This window comes from Grosmannia clavigera, assembly GCF_000143105.1.
Source record: "Grosmannia clavigera kw1407 unplaced genomic scaffold GCSC_97, whole genome shotgun sequence".
NCBI classification, from domain to species: Eukaryota; Fungi; Ascomycota; class Sordariomycetes; order Ophiostomatales; family Ophiostomataceae; genus Leptographium; species Leptographium clavigerum.
The window spans coordinates 1759566-1776097 of NW_014040560.1; the positions used below are offsets into that span (position 1 = coordinate 1759566).

At 57.2% G+C, this 16532-nt stretch overlaps 4 protein-coding genes across 4 annotated transcripts; 1 reads left to right on the plus strand and 3 right to left on the minus strand.

Annotated features, from left to right (window-relative positions):
* Nucleotides 1-164: 164 nt before the first annotated feature.
* On the minus strand, nt 165-3698 carry CMQ_4275 (uncharacterized protein; the record flags this gene model as incomplete). The annotated part of the gene is made up of 1 exon (XM_014312431.1): nt 165-3698. One exon carries the CDS (start codon nt 3696-3698, stop codon nt 165-167), a length of 3534 nt encoding a protein of 1177 aa, XP_014167906.1.
* Nucleotides 3699-6108: 2410 nt separating this feature from the next.
* CMQ_4704 (DNA mismatch repair protein) lies at nt 6109-8337 on the minus strand (the record flags this gene model as incomplete). The annotated part of the gene is made up of 1 exon (XM_014312860.1): nt 6109-8337. One exon carries the CDS (start codon nt 8335-8337, stop codon nt 6109-6111), a length of 2229 nt encoding a protein of 742 aa, XP_014168335.1.
* A 532-nt stretch (nt 8338-8869) lies between these two features.
* CMQ_4607 (dimethyl-8-ribityllumazine synthase) lies at nt 8870-9566 on the plus strand (the record flags this gene model as incomplete). The annotated part of the gene is made up of 2 exons (XM_014312763.1): nt 8870-9072; nt 9161-9566. 2 exons carry the CDS (start codon nt 8870-8872, stop codon nt 9564-9566), a joined length of 609 nt encoding a protein of 202 aa, XP_014168238.1.
* Nucleotides 9567-10166: 600 nt separating this feature from the next.
* CMQ_4649 (uncharacterized protein) lies at nt 10167-13192 on the minus strand (the record flags this gene model as incomplete). Its single annotated transcript, XM_014312805.1, has 2 exons — nt 10167-12885; nt 12951-13192. The coding sequence occupies 2 exons, from the start codon at nt 13190-13192 to the stop codon at nt 10167-10169; spliced, it is 2961 nt and encodes a 986-aa protein (XP_014168280.1).
* Nucleotides 13193-16532: the final 3340 nt, after the last annotated feature.

The window sequence follows — 16532 nt, forward strand, 5'->3', positions numbered from 1 at the left end:
TTCCAACTGAAGCCAAAACGAATGAATGTTCCCCAAAGCGCCAAATCGCTGTGTATGTATGTGCGCGCGTGCAAGACCACCCCTCCCAAAAAGAGACCAAAATTATCTATGCTGCTGGGCTGAAGAAAGAAGAAAGAAGAGAGAAACAAAAGAAAGGGGTGCCACTACTGATGCTGTCCGCCCACAATCTCGGCTGCGTGACCGGAGTCCCGCAGAGCCGGATGGATGTCGTTTGTATCGATCCGATTGATGCTGCCCTGCTGCACATAACCCACTTCACCAGGCGTGTTGCTGCGAGCGGACAGCTCACCTTCCCGCAGGTCCACCTGGCTGAACTCCTCAGCCGTCACGGCCGACGACGATCCCGGCGAGCTGCGTCCCTGTCCCGAGCTATTGGACCCGCTCCGCTCAAACGGCAGACGCGAGATGCTTCCGCCAAGCGTGCTCTCGCCACCACCAGCAATGCCAGGCAAGCTCGGTGGCCGGGTTGCCCATAAAGGTCCCCGGCTGCTCGGTGCCGGTCCTGACTGTCGCGAGCTTCGTCGAGACATGCTCGGCAGGTCCAGAAGCAGTGCACCTCCCGGCAGCGCTGGCGCTCCGCCGTTCGAGCCCGCATACCGGCTCGCCTTGGACTGGTGACGACTGGGAATATGAATGCTGCCGCCTGTGTCAATGTTCGGCAGCATTGGCGGCACGTCCGATACCAGGCCTATCGGCTCGATCGACACGTCCTCCAAATCGTCCATCCTTTCTGCACGGTCTGTCTCGCTGGTCTCGCTGATCTCGTCGCCCGGATTGCCGTCTTCGTCCAGCAGCTCTGCCTCGCCCGGATTGGCCGCCGCGCTGACAGCTGAGCGAGACCGGCTGTGCCGTCTCCTCTTCGCCTGTGCCTTGGCGTCCTCTTCGTCGTCCGACTCGATAGGTCCGTGACGGATCACGTCCATCGCTACCGGGATCCCTGGTGGCGGCCCCTCGTCTTCGAAATCGCCCCCGCGTGCCAGCATGGCAGGCGGCATCCGTGCACTGCGCACGACCTCGAATCCCTTGCCCTTGTCTTTGCTCTTGCCGCCTAGCAGTCCACGGAACCAGCCGGCGGCCGAGGACATCGTCCCCGTCGGATCGGCAGGTCCTGTGCCCAGCTTGCGGCCGGGCGCATCCGAGTTCAGTCGCTCGCCACGTACGCCGTAGTAAAAGTCCACCTCGCGCGTCGAGTAGTCCGTCCGGGGCGAGATCATCGACGGCTGCATGTACGGCACATCAACCTCGCCGATTTCGCCCGCTGCTCCGCCGGCAGCTGCCACCGGGCTCGACACCGTGTCCGATGCAGCATCATCGCCCGGCACCGGTCGTGGCGACCAGTCACCGCTCGCCCATAGCCCGCGCGTCCGGTCGGCAGGCGATGGCGCCGTATCGTCGTCTGCTGCTGGTGTCCGTTTCGCTCGTCGTGGAGGCCGGTAGTACGGACCCGTCGACTCTCCCGCTTGGTCAGGTCCGCCAGTCCCATGCGTTTGCGGCTTTCTCGTCGGCGACGGCTGCGACGAAAAGTTGCCCATATCGCCCATTGTCGGCGGCATGAACGAGCTCTCGCCCCCGTCAATGTTCCGCCCGCCGCTCACCAGAGGCCCGCCGTAGAGACTGAGGTTGTCGAGCGCAGACGAGCTACGTTGGCCCGGCCTTCCGGCCACGAACATGCCGATGCTACCGGCAGACTCACTGCGCAGCCGCCCGCCAGGCATCGCATAGCCGCCCTTGCTGGCCTCGTCCGAGTAGAGCATGGCCGAGCTCGAGAGCTGACTCTGCCGCGAGATCGCACCCACGCTTCTCCGTGGCATGCGCCTCGACAGCTGCCGCATGCCAAAGATCTTGGTCAGGCCGCCCCTAGTCTGGCCGCTGACGTCGTCGCCACCCGCACCGGCCATGCGCGCAATCACTTCCAGCATCGCCTGGATCGCATTCAGGAAAAAGCCAAAAATCATAACTCCCGCGTGGATGACCAGGATCACATAGCCGATCCAGCCCTTTGACCCTTCCGACACGCCCAACGCCGGAATGAAGGCGATCATCAGCATGATGGTGATGAACCGAACGAGGGCAAAGAACGTGTGGTAGGCGTTCATCGACGACTGCGTGTGGAACGGCCGGAAGGCGTGCAGCGTGAGAATCTGGATCACCTCGCAGATTGCCAGCAGCACAATCTGCGCAATGCCCGCTGGCTGCACCGCGCCCACGGCGATGCCGCGGATCAGCGTCAGGAAAAGCGGCGTCAGCGCGTACGCCGCCGCTTCGTCCGAGTACGTGTTGTACAGCGGCCCGTAGAGAAGCAGCGTTGACAGGTCGTCAAACAGGACCGCCCGTGGCCGGGTCGAGATGATCAAGCGCAGCAGCCAGACGGCAAAGCCAATGATCACACACAGCGTGATGGCCGCCAGCGCAACCGTGTACGCCGGCGACCCCGGCGAGACCACAAACTGGAAGGTCGACAGGGCCACCAGCGGGAGCAGGAAGTAGTTGAACACGATGCGGATCACGTTGCCGACGGAGAAGGGCAAGTTCTTGGACCGCAGGTCCTCTTCGGGAATGCGCCGCAGAAATCGGTACGCCCACTGCAGGCCGAAGGCGATCTGGAAAAGGGCCAGGGCGGCGGCGATAATGGCCAGCAGCCACACCATCATGCCCGGCCAGATGTCCTCGGACTGGGCCATGCCAACCAGCTGGCCCATGTCCTGCAGCCCGTAGGTGCCGTTGGTGTAGTAGATGCCGTCGACGACCTTGGGCAAGGTCGTCTTGCTGACAAAACTGTGGTTGAACATGAGCGTCGACCAGGACGCCTGGCTGACAATGGGCTGGTAGAAGCCCGGGTAGCTCAGGGTCAGGCCGCCGGTCAGGACGACGAACTGGATGTACTGCAGGCAGTCGCCAAAACCCGGGGTTACCAGGCGCAGCAAGTCGGGGTCGCGGCCGTAGTTGGACGTCCAGTGGAAGATGTTGGGCGTGCCCCAGGGGCTGTAGATGGCGGCGAAGATGGTGGCGATGCCGACGGCCAGCAGGACCATCAGGGGCAGAAACTTGACCAGCTGGGCCAGGTGGCCGAGGTCAGGCGTGACTGTGGTAGACACGCAACCGATGTTGGTGACGGCACTGTCGCCGTAGCGGATGATGAACGTGGCCGAGAAGGACGTAAAGGCGTAGGTGGAGTAGAAGTTGTTGGAGATGGACACAGCCGGCAGCGTGTCGTAGGCGATTGGCGTCGTGTTGAAGACGGGGCCGAGGGGGCACTGGGCGTTGACGAGCGACGTGTTGCAGAAGTCCGTGTCCTTCTCCCACGGCTCGTAGCTCAACACGTTGACCTTGGAGTGGAGCGTGGTGAGCTTGGGGTTGGCCGACGTCGGATCGGGCTTCTCGAGGATCTTGCCGTCGGTCGACGTGTTCCAGGCCGAACTGTTCCAAGCCGGCAGCGTTGCGCCAGAAAATGAGCCGGTGACGTTGCCGTACATGGTGATGACGAGCTTGTGAGTCGCATTGGTCGAAAAGGAGGCGTCGACGAGCAGCGGCACCCACTGCAGCAGCACCAGGTCATTGTCGATGTAGTTGTTCGACAGGCAGTTCTGGAACGGAACCGACGCCGCAGCGGTCGGCTGTATGCCCGTTCCGGCGAGAAGCACCAGCAGCAGCATGGCCATGAGCATAGGCATGGGCATGTTCGCAGAGAGGCGCAGCCGGTGATGGGATCGAAAAGAAAGAGCAGTCGTCGTCATCGTCGTCGTCGTCGTCGTCGGCTGTGATGGTGATGGTGCGAACCGGGAGAGCATGCCGTGTCTGCGCAAGTGCGGGTGAGAGAAGGAGGAGGAGCAGGAACAGGAGCAGGAGCCCCGTGAAAGTCGGGCGGTATCCGCCGCTTCTGGATCGTGGCTGTGGGACGTACGAAAAGGGGGATTGCGGTGGATTACTCGCCGTTCCAATCTGCCGGCTGGCACGACTCGATGGCCCACGACGCCATCACAGGCAGCCGTGGTGTTGGGATGGCGCATGGTGGCAGCGAGGCACACGAACGAGCGAGAGAGAAGACGGATAAAGAGGGCGTCTGCACGAGGTCAAGAGACGCTCATCTTGGCCGGCGAGCCCGTTCTGCCAGAGCGAGGCCACAAGCTTCGGAAGTTCCGTGTCGGCTTGTCGGAGGAGGGGTGGTGGAAAGGACGTGATCTGACGAGGTCTGGGCAACGTCGCGTCACCTTTGCGATACGGCAACGATTGCCGTCTCCCAGCCGGCTGTCGCGGTCTTCCACGGTCAGCGGTCCTGACGGAAGCAAACGCTGAACAATAGGCGAATACGGCAGTCTGCGTGCGCCCAGAGGGATCCGAACGGAAAGAAGGGAATACGCTTAACAGGTCGACAGATAAAAGCAAGACAGGCAGGCGAGACAAAAGGGAAGAAAGGAAGAGGGAAGAAGGAAATAAAGGGGGGTGTATGGCGATTAACTCGTTTGCTAGATACGAATGGAAACGAAGGAAAGGAAGACAACGTGAATTCCACAAGGTAGTGTGGGAAATGAATCTCGAGAAACTCCTGATGACGTGAGGAAGGAACGTTTCTTTTTTCTTCCTTCCTGACCACGGTAATACGCAGCAGCACATATGCGTATCTGCTCGTAATACGCTGTTTGGCTGCGCTGCTGACCCTTGTTCGCCTGCAGGAAGGTGGGACTCAGCCTATACTATGTACTGTAGGCTATTAGAAAAAAAAGAGGGAGAAAGAGAGGACCCCCCCCCCTCCCCAGACAAGTGTCGCTCGGCTGGACTGGGCGCCCAGCAAAAAGACGGCTCTAAAGAGCTAGATCCACATTAGTCGCAGATTCGCGTGGTGGTTTGGTGGTTTAGTGCATATTTTGGCACTACTGATGCATGCAGATACGGAGGATTCGGCGTATTCGCGAGCAACGTCATTGAGCCGCGCTTCCTCTATGTTTTTTCTCTCCCATTTTTTCCTTTTTTTTTCTTCCCTATATTATCTTTGTCTTTTTTTCTCCCATTGGTTGGCTATGCCCGTCTAGTGCACAAAATTTCTGTCCGCTTACTTTCATATACGAGCCCCCTTTGTGGCCAACGGTGCGAATGCCATCTCGGTCGCTGTGTTTACTCCGTATTAATACCAACTCCCTCTGGCAATATTGTAGCGTAGCTGAAACCAATTTCTCGGCTGAGGCTGCGCACTCGCCCAGCATTATTATGACCCCATCTAAGTTGGGAGATATTGCCGCTGCTCGGCTTTCTCCTCCTCGCCTGTCCCCCCGGCCTGGTCCAGGGTCGTGTTGCTTTATTTATCCTCGCACGGAGCCCAATGTCACCGTCTTTATTTTGTCCAAAGCCGGCTGATCCGTCTCAATCGGACAGTTCGCTCGCGTTCCGTCGCACGATGTGCACACAAGAGAGCAGCATCCCTGCCCTCCTATTCCGCATGCTACTAAGCCACGATCCTCTAGTATCACTGACTGCCTGCTGGGTCCACCTCCCCACACGCGCCCCCTTTTCCTGCTCGTCTCTGTCCGCTGGCATCGACCAAGACACACGAGTACGAGCATCCCGATGCGGTGCTGTCAACGGATACATACGGAGTACGGAGTACGAGTGCTCCGTGGATGGGCCTCGCCCCATTTCTGTTGACTTCCATTTTCTTCCTAACAATGTTTGCTCAGTCGTATCACGCGTTTGTCCTTGGACATACGGAGTACAGCTCTGCACGGACGTGCTGTGCCTTGCTCGTTCCTGTTGGGGCACGGCGTATTTGTTGTACCGCAGCGGAGCATCAGCCTTCCTCCATAAAAACGAACTGAAACTTGTTTTCGTCTTGACATTCCATCTTCTTCAACGGCGTTATGTCTGCCGATCCGAACCGCCCTCAATACGAATTTATGCACACTTCTGGCCTCTTCTACGATGTACTCGTACTCTAAGTTTGAATTGTGTTCGACAATGAGATGAAAACAAAAGCAGCTACGGTCCCCAAATATAGCTACAGGTCCCACCCCCCTACATCCCTCCTTATTATTTTCGACCTGTTATTTTACCAAGCAAGATTCGCACACGTACACACCTCTCGCCCTCCGTGTTGTGCTATTTGTTTGCTACCCCCTTCAGACCCCTTCTCAAGTAAAATTCAATCTCCACGGCTGTCCCGCCTTTCTGATTGGCCCTTGGTTTTGCCAGCCAGCTGGCCAAGGCTCGTCTCAAACGGCGCTTAACCGCAGAGATGTCCATCATTTCTGGCGACAGGCAGGTAAATTCTCCATCCCTGTCTCCCTCAGATGAATACCTCGCAAAGCTCTTCCTCAGCTTGGCTAGGTCGGTCTCGAGGACGTAGACCGGTTTCCTGGTCGCAACCAGCCGCCTTGATCGTTGGCCGTTGTCTCTGCCCCCCGTAGTGTGTAAGCCTGCTTCATCCCAGCATGCTGCATAACTTGATTCTTGTACGGGAGCACCCATCCTCTTTTCAGCAAGCGTAGCATCTTGAATGGTCTGGAGTTCAGGGGCGGCCATATTTCCTTGTGGCCGCGTGGCAAGTTCAGCCACTGCAGAAATTGACTCTTGAGATGACGCACTGCTTTCAACGGTCGCCCGTCGGTCGTGTATCGTCCCGGCCGGTTTCCCAAAGGATATTGTTGTCTGCCGATATGCATCATTGCTCACCAGGCCAGGGAGGTCTGCGTGATCTGGGCTCTCTGCCCTGCGTTTGCCACGCCTCCCGCCTTGACGACGTCGCAGTGGGCTAGATGGTGGTGGTGTTTGCAACCCACGCTTGCAGCCTCCTCGTCCGGGGTTGGGGGGCGTCAAGTGCGCGTGCGGTTGGGCATCAAGCTGGTGTCTCCGCCCCCCCCTCTGCAATACACCGGCAGATGCCGTCTGCTGTCCCTCGTTGCGTGGACTGCTGCTGACCACACCCAGTCGAGTCCGTCGCCCTACAAGCCCTCCCGATGCACTATGCTGCTCGTCAAGTGACATGATTGGGCCGCTGTATGGGGTGACGGCCGGCCGCGAGGACATGCCAATAATAGATGACTGGCGTAAGATGGACTGACTACCTGAGACATGTCCCGTACCAGCTGTTGCATGGCGACTAACAGACGATTGTGGTTGGCTCTTGTACGGCTCAATTGCTCCGTACAGTCGTATGCAAAGCCGCTCGAATGCATCGCACAAAAGCTGCTCGTTGACAAACAGCACGTCTGTCTTTGACGATTCGACATTGGAATCGTAACTGCCTGCCGGGCATTTTATGTTGAGCCGTATGAACGCGTTGTTGATGTGCATTTGCTGATGCGACACAGACAATGTAGATCTGGCTAGGTGTCTCCGGTACAAGGCAAGCAACCTGCAGACAATGCCTCCACGATGACGAGCAGAAAGCGGACGGCCGTCAACCGAGACGAAGCCACCCAGAGCCAATTTGGAGAGATCAACTCCCGGCCGAGGCAGGAAGGCTTGAAAGACAAGTCCACAAATAGTGTCGTCACCCGGTAGGGATTGTGCCAGGGTGAGCTGGCCGCCACCAGCCGACAGGGCGTAGAGATCGGCAGCGGAGACAACCACATCTTGGCACTGTCGCGCTACTTCGTTACCAAAGAGAACTCGGGTAGCCTCCCGCATCTCCACGCCGCACCTATCCGCTTCCGCTGGTATCACTTGTTGTGTCGGACGGTGGAAGTATTTCCATGCCATTTGTGGCTTCTGAAAGACTTTAAACGTCAGCCTTAGCTGCGGTCGGGCGAAGGCATAGCCATAGAGTAGTTCCTTTATCGCAGCGAGGGTCCGGGCAGAGTCTTTCATGGCCATACATCGGCGAACAGGAAACGAAGAAAAGAGGCAGGTGACCGTGACGGACGTGCCGACGGGAGCCGGAGAGGGTTTCAGACTTTCCGCAACGATACCGCCGCTATGTCTCGAAGCCGAGACAGATGTAAGGCGAAATGTGGCAGCAACGGTATCAGTGCGCGTGCGCGTTGTGATCGCAACGTAGCCGAGGGCGGTGGCAGCGGCAAGTCCCTGGCCACGGAAGCCAAGCGAGGCATCATCAGAGGTTCTGGTTCGAAGATCCTCCAAGCATGTGAGCTTGCTTGTATGGCCGGGACGGCCCAAGAAGTCATAATCTGCACGGAGTATGCCGTGGCCATCGTCACGGACCTCGATCTTGTCAATAGTATTGGGGGCTATGAGCACCTCAATCGAGGTAGCATGGGCGTCAATGGCATTGTCGACAAGCTCCTTGACAAGGCCGACGGGATCGACAATGAGGGATGAGGCATCTAACAGCCGAGTCGCGTCGGCAGGGAGAGCCTTTATAGACATCTAAGTGCAATGAATGCGAATGGTGCGTTGGTTGCTTACTGCACAGCTGACTTTTGGAGAAGATGAGTGCCAGGAGAAGTGAGAAATACGACAAGGGAATCAGAAAAGTACAGCTTTTTCATGGGAGCCATTTTCAACGGAAAGAGCGACCAGAAGTATCTGGTATGTCTTCTGATATGTGTTCTATTCCGGTACCAAGCAGCTTCGTGGAAGGAGCAACCCATCGTAGCCTTGCTAGCCTTGCTTCTCATTGGTGCGGAAAACGGCAAGGCTTCTTTTGGAAATTGTCTTGCGCCTTACAAAGGAGTGCGTGCCGCTGACTAACTAGCTCTCCCCGCCTCTCGTATACGACTGCCGGCTGCCCCTCCACGTCTCTAGACCTTCTGGTATTGCAAAAGCAACGGAGGCTCCCATAGCTAAGGCGTTATCGCAACGGAACCCTCTCAAAGCCCATTCGCCCTTCTTTTCAGTCGCCAGCATTACCTACGACCCGTCTCTCACGCTCAGCACGCCTCTCCGTCCTTCCGCCAACATGCAAGAGAAGCGTCCTCAGCTGCAGCAGCACGATGGTGCCGGCCTGCGCATCGGCATCGTGCACGCGCGCTGGAACGCCGGGATCATCGACCCGCTGTTGGAGGGCACTCGCGCCAAGCTGCTAGCGAGTGGCGTGGCCGCTGCCGACATTGTGGTCGAGACTGTGCCAGGCGCATGGGAGCTGCCGGTGGCCGTCCAGAGGTAAAAAGGGAAAGACCAATAAAGAATGCCACTTTTGGACGCTGGCTCGCTAGGGAAACCGCCGTGCTGATTCTGATCCTCTCTCCAGACTCTACTCTGCGTCCCAGATCCAGGCAGCCTCCTCGGCTGGCCCGGACCTCTCGGCTGGCGATCTGCTGGGCGGCAGCACATCCGACCTGGCGGCCGCGTCCAAGCCGTCGCCGGACGCACCCTCGACCAAGCCGTTTGACGCGCTCATCGCCATCGGCGTGCTCATCAAGGGCGAGACGATGCACTTTGAATACATTGCTGACAGCGTGTCGCAGGGTCTGATGCGCGTGCAGCTGGACATTGGCGTGCCCGTCATCTTCGGCCTGCTGACCGTGCTGAACGAGCAGCAGGGACTGGCCCGCGCCGGCGTCGTCGACGGCAGCCACAACCACGGCGAGGACTGGGGCTCGGCTGCCGTCGAGATGGCCGTCAAGCGCCGGGCATGGCAGGCAGGACAGCTCTGAACCAAGAGAGGACCAAAAAATGAACGGAAGGAGACCAAAAAGGCATCAGGAATACAGAACCAGTGACGAGCAAACTGGCAACAGAGATCTTGGCTATACGACCGCTCACAAAACATACCACTGTTTGGAAGAGCTGACTGCGCCAAATAGGAACATAAAGGGACAGAGATATAGCTGTTCGGAAATATAGATATTATCATATTATTGCCTGTGAATCAGGAGTTGTCTATCGTGAGTCGTTCCTGAAGAGAGATGTGTGTCCAAGACAAGAACAAAGCAAAAATGACTGTTCCATCCGTCTGTGATTATGTGCGAGCCCGGAATAACGCCTAGCATGACAAGGAGCGTGGTGGTAACTATAGCAAAGAAGAAGAAAAAGGCAGAAATTGCAGATGCAGCGATGCTCAAACCCTTGTAACCAACTCTTTCTTTTTCAGATATCAAAAAGACTTCTCCGTCCGTTTCTTTTTACACTCTCAGCAGCTCCTCATTGACATCAGGGGACACGACTGCGGTCTAAATAGTATCCAGATTTCCCAAACAGGTGAAGTAAATGCAAAAACGGCGCGAGTTGCTGCCACTCAGACGAGTAGAGCACACTCAGATGATGAGAGCACCGATATCGCTGCCCAGCGTCTTCTTCGTCTTCCAAAGGGAGATCTTCTTCTCCCGTTCGGCCTTCATGGCCGCCCAGCCTTCCTCATCGTCATCGTCGTCACCGTCAGCAGTCGACGAGTTGTTGAGAGGCGACCGGTTGATGTGCTTTCTCGACTGGTCCCAACCGGCAGGGCTTGCAGTGCCCGGCGTGGAGCTCTCGCTAGCGATGCCATCGGCTGCGCCAACACCAAGCGTCCCCGGCACGGTCAAGGGCTTCGGCATGTCAATCGGCTGGGAAGCAGAGGCCATGTGAGACACCGGCCGATACCGTCCTGGAAGACCAACGTTGCTCCGCTCAGAGGGAGCAATCGAAGGTGCATATCCGTTGGCTCCCTGAAGTCGAATCGACGGGGCCAGGCCTGAGTTGAGTGCCAGAGGCTGGATCCACGAGGCAGAACTCGGCTGCACCATGCTCATCGTCCGCATATGCTGCGGGTCGGCATGCTGCTGCCCCGTCATGTCGGCCATCGGGCCGTTGTCCATGAAGGACGGCTGTCGCATCATGTCGGGGCCTCCCATGCCCATGCCTGCACCGCCCATCATCGGGTTCATCCCGCTGGCGTTTGAGTAGTGGCTCTCGGGACGCTGCTGCGGCATCGCATTCCCGCCGTTGGCCATCATCTGCATGAACTGCATCTGCATCTGCATAAACTGCTGCATCTGCTGTGTCATTTGAATCTGGGCCTGGTCGCCCGGGGAGAGCACCTGGGGCTGTGCCGTGGCCGGGTACATCATGTGCTGCGGAACTCCAGCCGGGTCAAACTGGACTCCCGTCATCATGTTCGGCATGGGCTTGTTTGCCCCCTCGACGTGCTGGTTGCCTCGTCGCAAGGCGCGCGACCGTTCTTCGTTGGCAATCACTCCGACAAGGCCCCCATGTGGCAGCGGGCTGCTCGGCCGCGGCAACACCGCCGGTGCACCGCCGCTGAACTGGAGCGTTTCTCGGACAGGAGGACTGACCAGACCATACGGGTCCTGGGGCAGGTTTCTGGCGAAAGGCGGCAGCCGACCGTTTACAGCACCGCCGCTTTGAGCATCGCCCGCAGCTGTGCCGGGCCGCTGGAAGCTTGGCGTGGCTGCGGCGCGAAGGTTCGGGTTCGACATCATCGTGGTCAAGCGCACTGGCGGGCGGTTCTTATTAGGAAACCCGTGGGCTGCAAGAATAGCGAGCGGTACTTCCTCGTCGTCTGAAACATCAGAGCCGGCCTGCTGTAAAGGTCCGGGCCCAGCAAGACTGTTGGAACTGCCGACACCCAGCAGGCTCGGACTCGAGAATGACTGCATCGGGGGGCGTGCAGCGGAGCCAGATGAAGTTTCACCGGTGACCTTCATCATCTGCTGACGATAGACAGCCATGTGTGCCTCCTGCTTGCGTCTCTGTTTCGCAGCTTCTTTCAGTTTCTCGGCCTCATCCTCAAACTCGTCTTCGTCATAATTGTCCGCGTCCTCGATCGCCAGGGTTCCATCCGCTTTCGTCAAGACGGCAGACCTGCGCGTTTCACGCTCCTTATCCTTCCGGTACCGCTCAAACTCTGCCGGCGTCATGACCTTATTTTGCGTCGGACTGAGCGGGCGGACCGGCGGACGCGAGGCCGCTTGGCTAACAGGGGTCAGCGGTGTGTCGAACATGTTGTCTTCTTCAATGTGAGTGTTCAACTCGTGCGGTGCCTCCGACCCGGTCGGCACCTGTCTGTATCCACTGAATCGATTGGAGACTGTCGCAGATGACTTGGCGATAGCAGAAGTCGCGTGTGCACCGTTGAGAAACTTGCTGACGGTGGAGAATGAGTCCTTCAGCAGATCAGCGTCATCGTCTTCGGCTTCGACTTCGGCTTCGGGGGGGAATTCGGCATTGGAGCGCCGTCGGCCAAAAACGGCACTGCTTCTCTTCAAGTTCGAGTCGGCGGAAGGAGGGGCTGGTGCAGAGCTAGAGACAGGGATGGGGGCAGCCGTTTCTGTCTTGTCCGACCTGTTGCCGTATTGCAGAGCGTGTCTCGGAACAGGCGGCACATTTTCGTTGGTGGGAGACGCACGAGCTGAGATAGGCTGCAGGAGCTGGTCGTTTGAGTGATGGCTACCCCACGAAAGCGGCGACGGTTCGATTTTCGAGGCAACGTCCAGCTGCATAGGCTGTGGCTGGTTGAGCCGATTGCCTGTCAGCGAGCGAGGCGCCAGGGCAGGACGTTCCGGTCCGTCTTCGCGGACGGTCATCTGACTCGCCCGCTTATCAAGGCCGAGCATTTTGCTGAAGTCGCCGCCGAGGTCGAGATTGAAGTCCTCGTCCACTCTGGGAGGCGTGGCAGTGCTGGTAGTAGACGCGGTGGCGGCACGTTCCCGGCCTGATCTGTCTGGTGGTGTTGACACTTGAGAGCGCTCGTCGTACGAAGGAGCGATGGATTGTGCCTTTTTCTGTCCTCCAAAAGAAAAGGTGCGCCCAGCGGATCTGAGGAAGCTGCTGGAGCTCGACTTTGGGATGGGAGGCGGGGCCTGGCCGCTACTGTGTCTCCAGTCTTCCTGGTGCTGGTATGGCTGGTACGCCTGATACACCTGGTGCTGGTTTTGTGCGCTGAAGTCGGCAGAGGAGGGGGCAGTGGACGCGTTGCTGTGCCGCGAGGAATTGTCAGTGGATATGGTCTTAATGGTATTGGATGAACCGCTGCCGCTACGTTACGTTAGTGCTTCTTGAATTCTCGCTTTCCACAAACACAAGTAGATGAAACAACGTACCGGTTAGTCTTGAGGTCGGAAAAGATGTTGTCCTCTTCCAAGGTGGCCTCCGCCAGGCTGCTGGGAATGGTACGGGACTTGACTGGCCGGCGAACAGTCAGATGGTCGGAGTTGGGACTCTTTGGAGAACCAGTCACTTCGGATCGGTCTAACACACGGAACGAAGGCCCGGCTGTAGCCGCACGGTCAACGTTATCGACGGACGATTTCCGCCGGCTGAACGCAGAGGGGAATCTAGGCATGTAGAACGAAATGGGGGTGTTCGATAGGCGGAAAGGGCGTCAGGCGAGCAGCCCGTGCGCATTCAAGACAGGCAAGTTGTGAATTTGAAACAGCCCAGAGGGACTATTTGCGATGTGACCGTTCAAGAAACAAGGAGAGGCTCGGAACCGGTGGTCGTGACACGGTGAAACGCGGAAAAGGAGACGATGGCAAGAAGAGGAGTGCGAGTCCTGTTCTTCCGTTGCGGGTGGCTGCATGGCGGGGAGCAAGACCCAGTTAGCAACATGTTTCTATGACCCCATTGTAGGCACTGATGCGTGACGGATGTATGACGATGCAATTCCCGGGTCAAGATCCCATAAAGGTTGTTGACAAAGCACGTTTAGAAGCTGAGCGGACGAAAAAATCCAGCGAACAACAGCAGCATCTGAAAACAGTTCGACAAATGACACCAGCACAGAAATCACCAGCCGCATCCTAGAACATCAAATAAAGTCCTTGTACACGGCAGGCGTTCGGGGTTGCGAAAGTCTCGGGTAGTGGTAGGCCTTGTGGTTCGAGCGCACAGGAGCGCGGTCGCGTCTGCAGGGGTCGAAGATTCGCGCCGTTGAGAACAATGGTGAAAGACAGGAAGGCCAGACCAGGCCAGGCCACACAGGCGGTATGCCGGTGTCTTTCTTTGTGTTCCAAGTCTTCCACACAGGGCTGGACCAGGCTGGCGGGCAGGAGGGACAGAAGAGCAAACAAAAACAAAGCGTCCGCAGAGAAGGCCGATCGACGGATGGGTGGATGGCGATAATGACACAAACAAGGCAAAAACGGACAATTGATGTGAGCAATTTCGACTTACCGGGAAGGAGCGGCAGCTGCAGAGAAGGGCAGATAGCGAACAAGTAGTATGGTGGTTTGGTTGAGTGATTACAAGCTTGAGGTGGCCGGAGGCGTTTCGTTTACAGGAAAGTTATGAGAAGAACAAGAGAACCGTATATATAACGCAGGCCGAAGAGAAGGCAAGAAGATCTGCAAGCGGTGAGATGAGGTAAACGAGGGAGAATTAGGAGAAGGAGCTGCGAGGTCAGGGCGGCAGAATGAGTGTGAAGGACGCTTTGGCGAGGGCCCTTTCCGTGATGACCGTGGTGATGGAGCGGCCCTAGATTGTTGTCTGTGGTGCTCGGTCGGGCTGAGGATGGGTGACGCGAGGAAGAGGAAGAGACGGAGTGTACGTCGTATACGAGAAAGCGGCGAATGGCAGTAATAATAAAATAAGAAAAATTAAGAGCAAAAATAAAATAAAATAAATATGGGGACCGGAGAAGGCGTGCAAACGCCGCTTCCGAAACAGCTGACGAACGATTGGGTGCGGAAGGCCGAGGAATGAAGATGGGAACCGGCAGATTTTCGCCAGAGGAATGGATTCTCGATAGCTGGGGGATAGACAGAGCAGGAGAGAGGGGAAAGAGAGATCCAAGACAGAGAGCTCGATGCCACGAAGACGCCGGGTACAGGTTACGGCGGCAGGCTTCAGAAGCGGCAACAGCAAGAACTGGGGAGGCGGGAAAGAGCAGGAGTAGGGCGAAGAAGGGAATGCGCCGAGAGCGTGTATGCTGTCATCCTTCGTTTCTGACTTCTTACTTTTACTTTTTTTTTTTTTACTTTCTTACTTACTTCCCTCTTCTCTTTTTCTTTCTTTCTTTCTTCTTCTTTCATACTCCTTCTCTTACTCCTTTCCTTCTACCTGTCGTCCGTCTCTCCTCTTCCAACGGAACAAAGGAGCAGCCTGCCACAGCTCTCCAGGATGGCCGGCCAGCCGAGCCAAAAGGGGCCGCGCTTGACTCGTAGGGGATGCTTCTTTTTAGGCTCAGGCTTGTCCGAGCCTGGCGTAGCGACGGCCAAGGGAAGAGGGGCCACTTGAATACGGAGCGGCTACATGGAGCTAGCTCCAGTTAGGTCGTAAATAGAAGAGGAGAACCAGGCTAGCGTGGGGACAGGAGGTGCCTGTTCTTGGACTGGGCGGCTGGAGATGCAGCTGCGATTAGCTGCGATGCGCCCCTACAGCGCCTGTGGCTGGCTGTCAAAGCTTTGGTGAAAGGGGAGCGGCCGTGTACTCCGTACTATGTAAGATATCTTACGCGTACAGCGTAGCATGCTACGGTCTGCAGGAGTAGCATGTACGGAGTATATAGTAGCAGACAGGCCATCGTAAGATGGTGCCACACCCTCTTTCACGCACACAACTCTCTCTCCCAAAACGGACATGTCTGGCTTACATCAGGACCAGCTGGAAGCTATTTAAAACCGGTTGCAGGAATCGGACAGTTACCACTGCGTGTGTGCTGAGTCAAGATGTGCTGCTCGAGAAGCGATGCCGGTGGGGATTGGGTGGGGCACTGTTCCTGGAAACGGCAGCATGAGTGCTAATGCCACCCCACCCCCATCGCCTGCACCCGGCCAACCCCCCAACAGCACGACTTTCTTTAGGGCGCATCTGGCAAGAACGGGGGCAGTATTACGAGCACTGCGGAATAAATGGGGCGCTGCTCGTGTTTACTTGGATGGAGACTCGGGCTACTCCGTACTACTATGTATGTAATGCGTCTGGCCAGAGTTCATTTCAGGCCTCAGCCAAGCATGTCCTCGGTACATAGTATGGACGACCACGAGCACGAATCCGGTTTTGCGGCGTGCAAAGTGCCCGTGCCCGTACCCGTACGCTTGCATCGCCGCATGAACAACAACCGCATTCGCGGTCCTTTGCGCCTTGTGGCGATGCACAGTGTTGCAGTAGCAACGGCGGGAAAAAAAATAGGGGTCGCGACGAAAACAGCAGCAGGAACGGGGCAGAAAGCAGGAAAGTGCGGGCGGATCATAAATTTTTTTGGCAATGGTCTGGCCAACCAAGATCTGGTGGATCGGTGGAGCCAGCCAGCTGGGGGGAAGCAGAGAGAGTACGAGGACTCGTACAGCCGAATAGGGGCAGTCTTTTGTCTCTCGCAGCAGTAGCAGCAGGACACGTCGATGCGCCGTGCAATCTTGCAGCGAGGCACGATAATTGCCGGTGCTGGTCGTACTATGTACAGCCGGAACTGATGTCCATGGTCTAGGCTAGTCCTCAATGCGGCGATCGGCCCAATCCTCTTATTACTGCCTACTTCATAGTACGGAGTACTCCGTATCTTACCATAGTTTTCAGCTTGGTCAGGATGCTTGGCTTTGCGGTAGAAAGCAAATATTTACAAATCACACGGCACGGTAATATATAGAATACACTTGCCCATTAAGTACAGTGTGGGGCGATCAGTGCGCAGTACTTACTCATGCGAGTCCTTCTGCCAGGCGTCTTTGTGCTCTATACGAGGTACT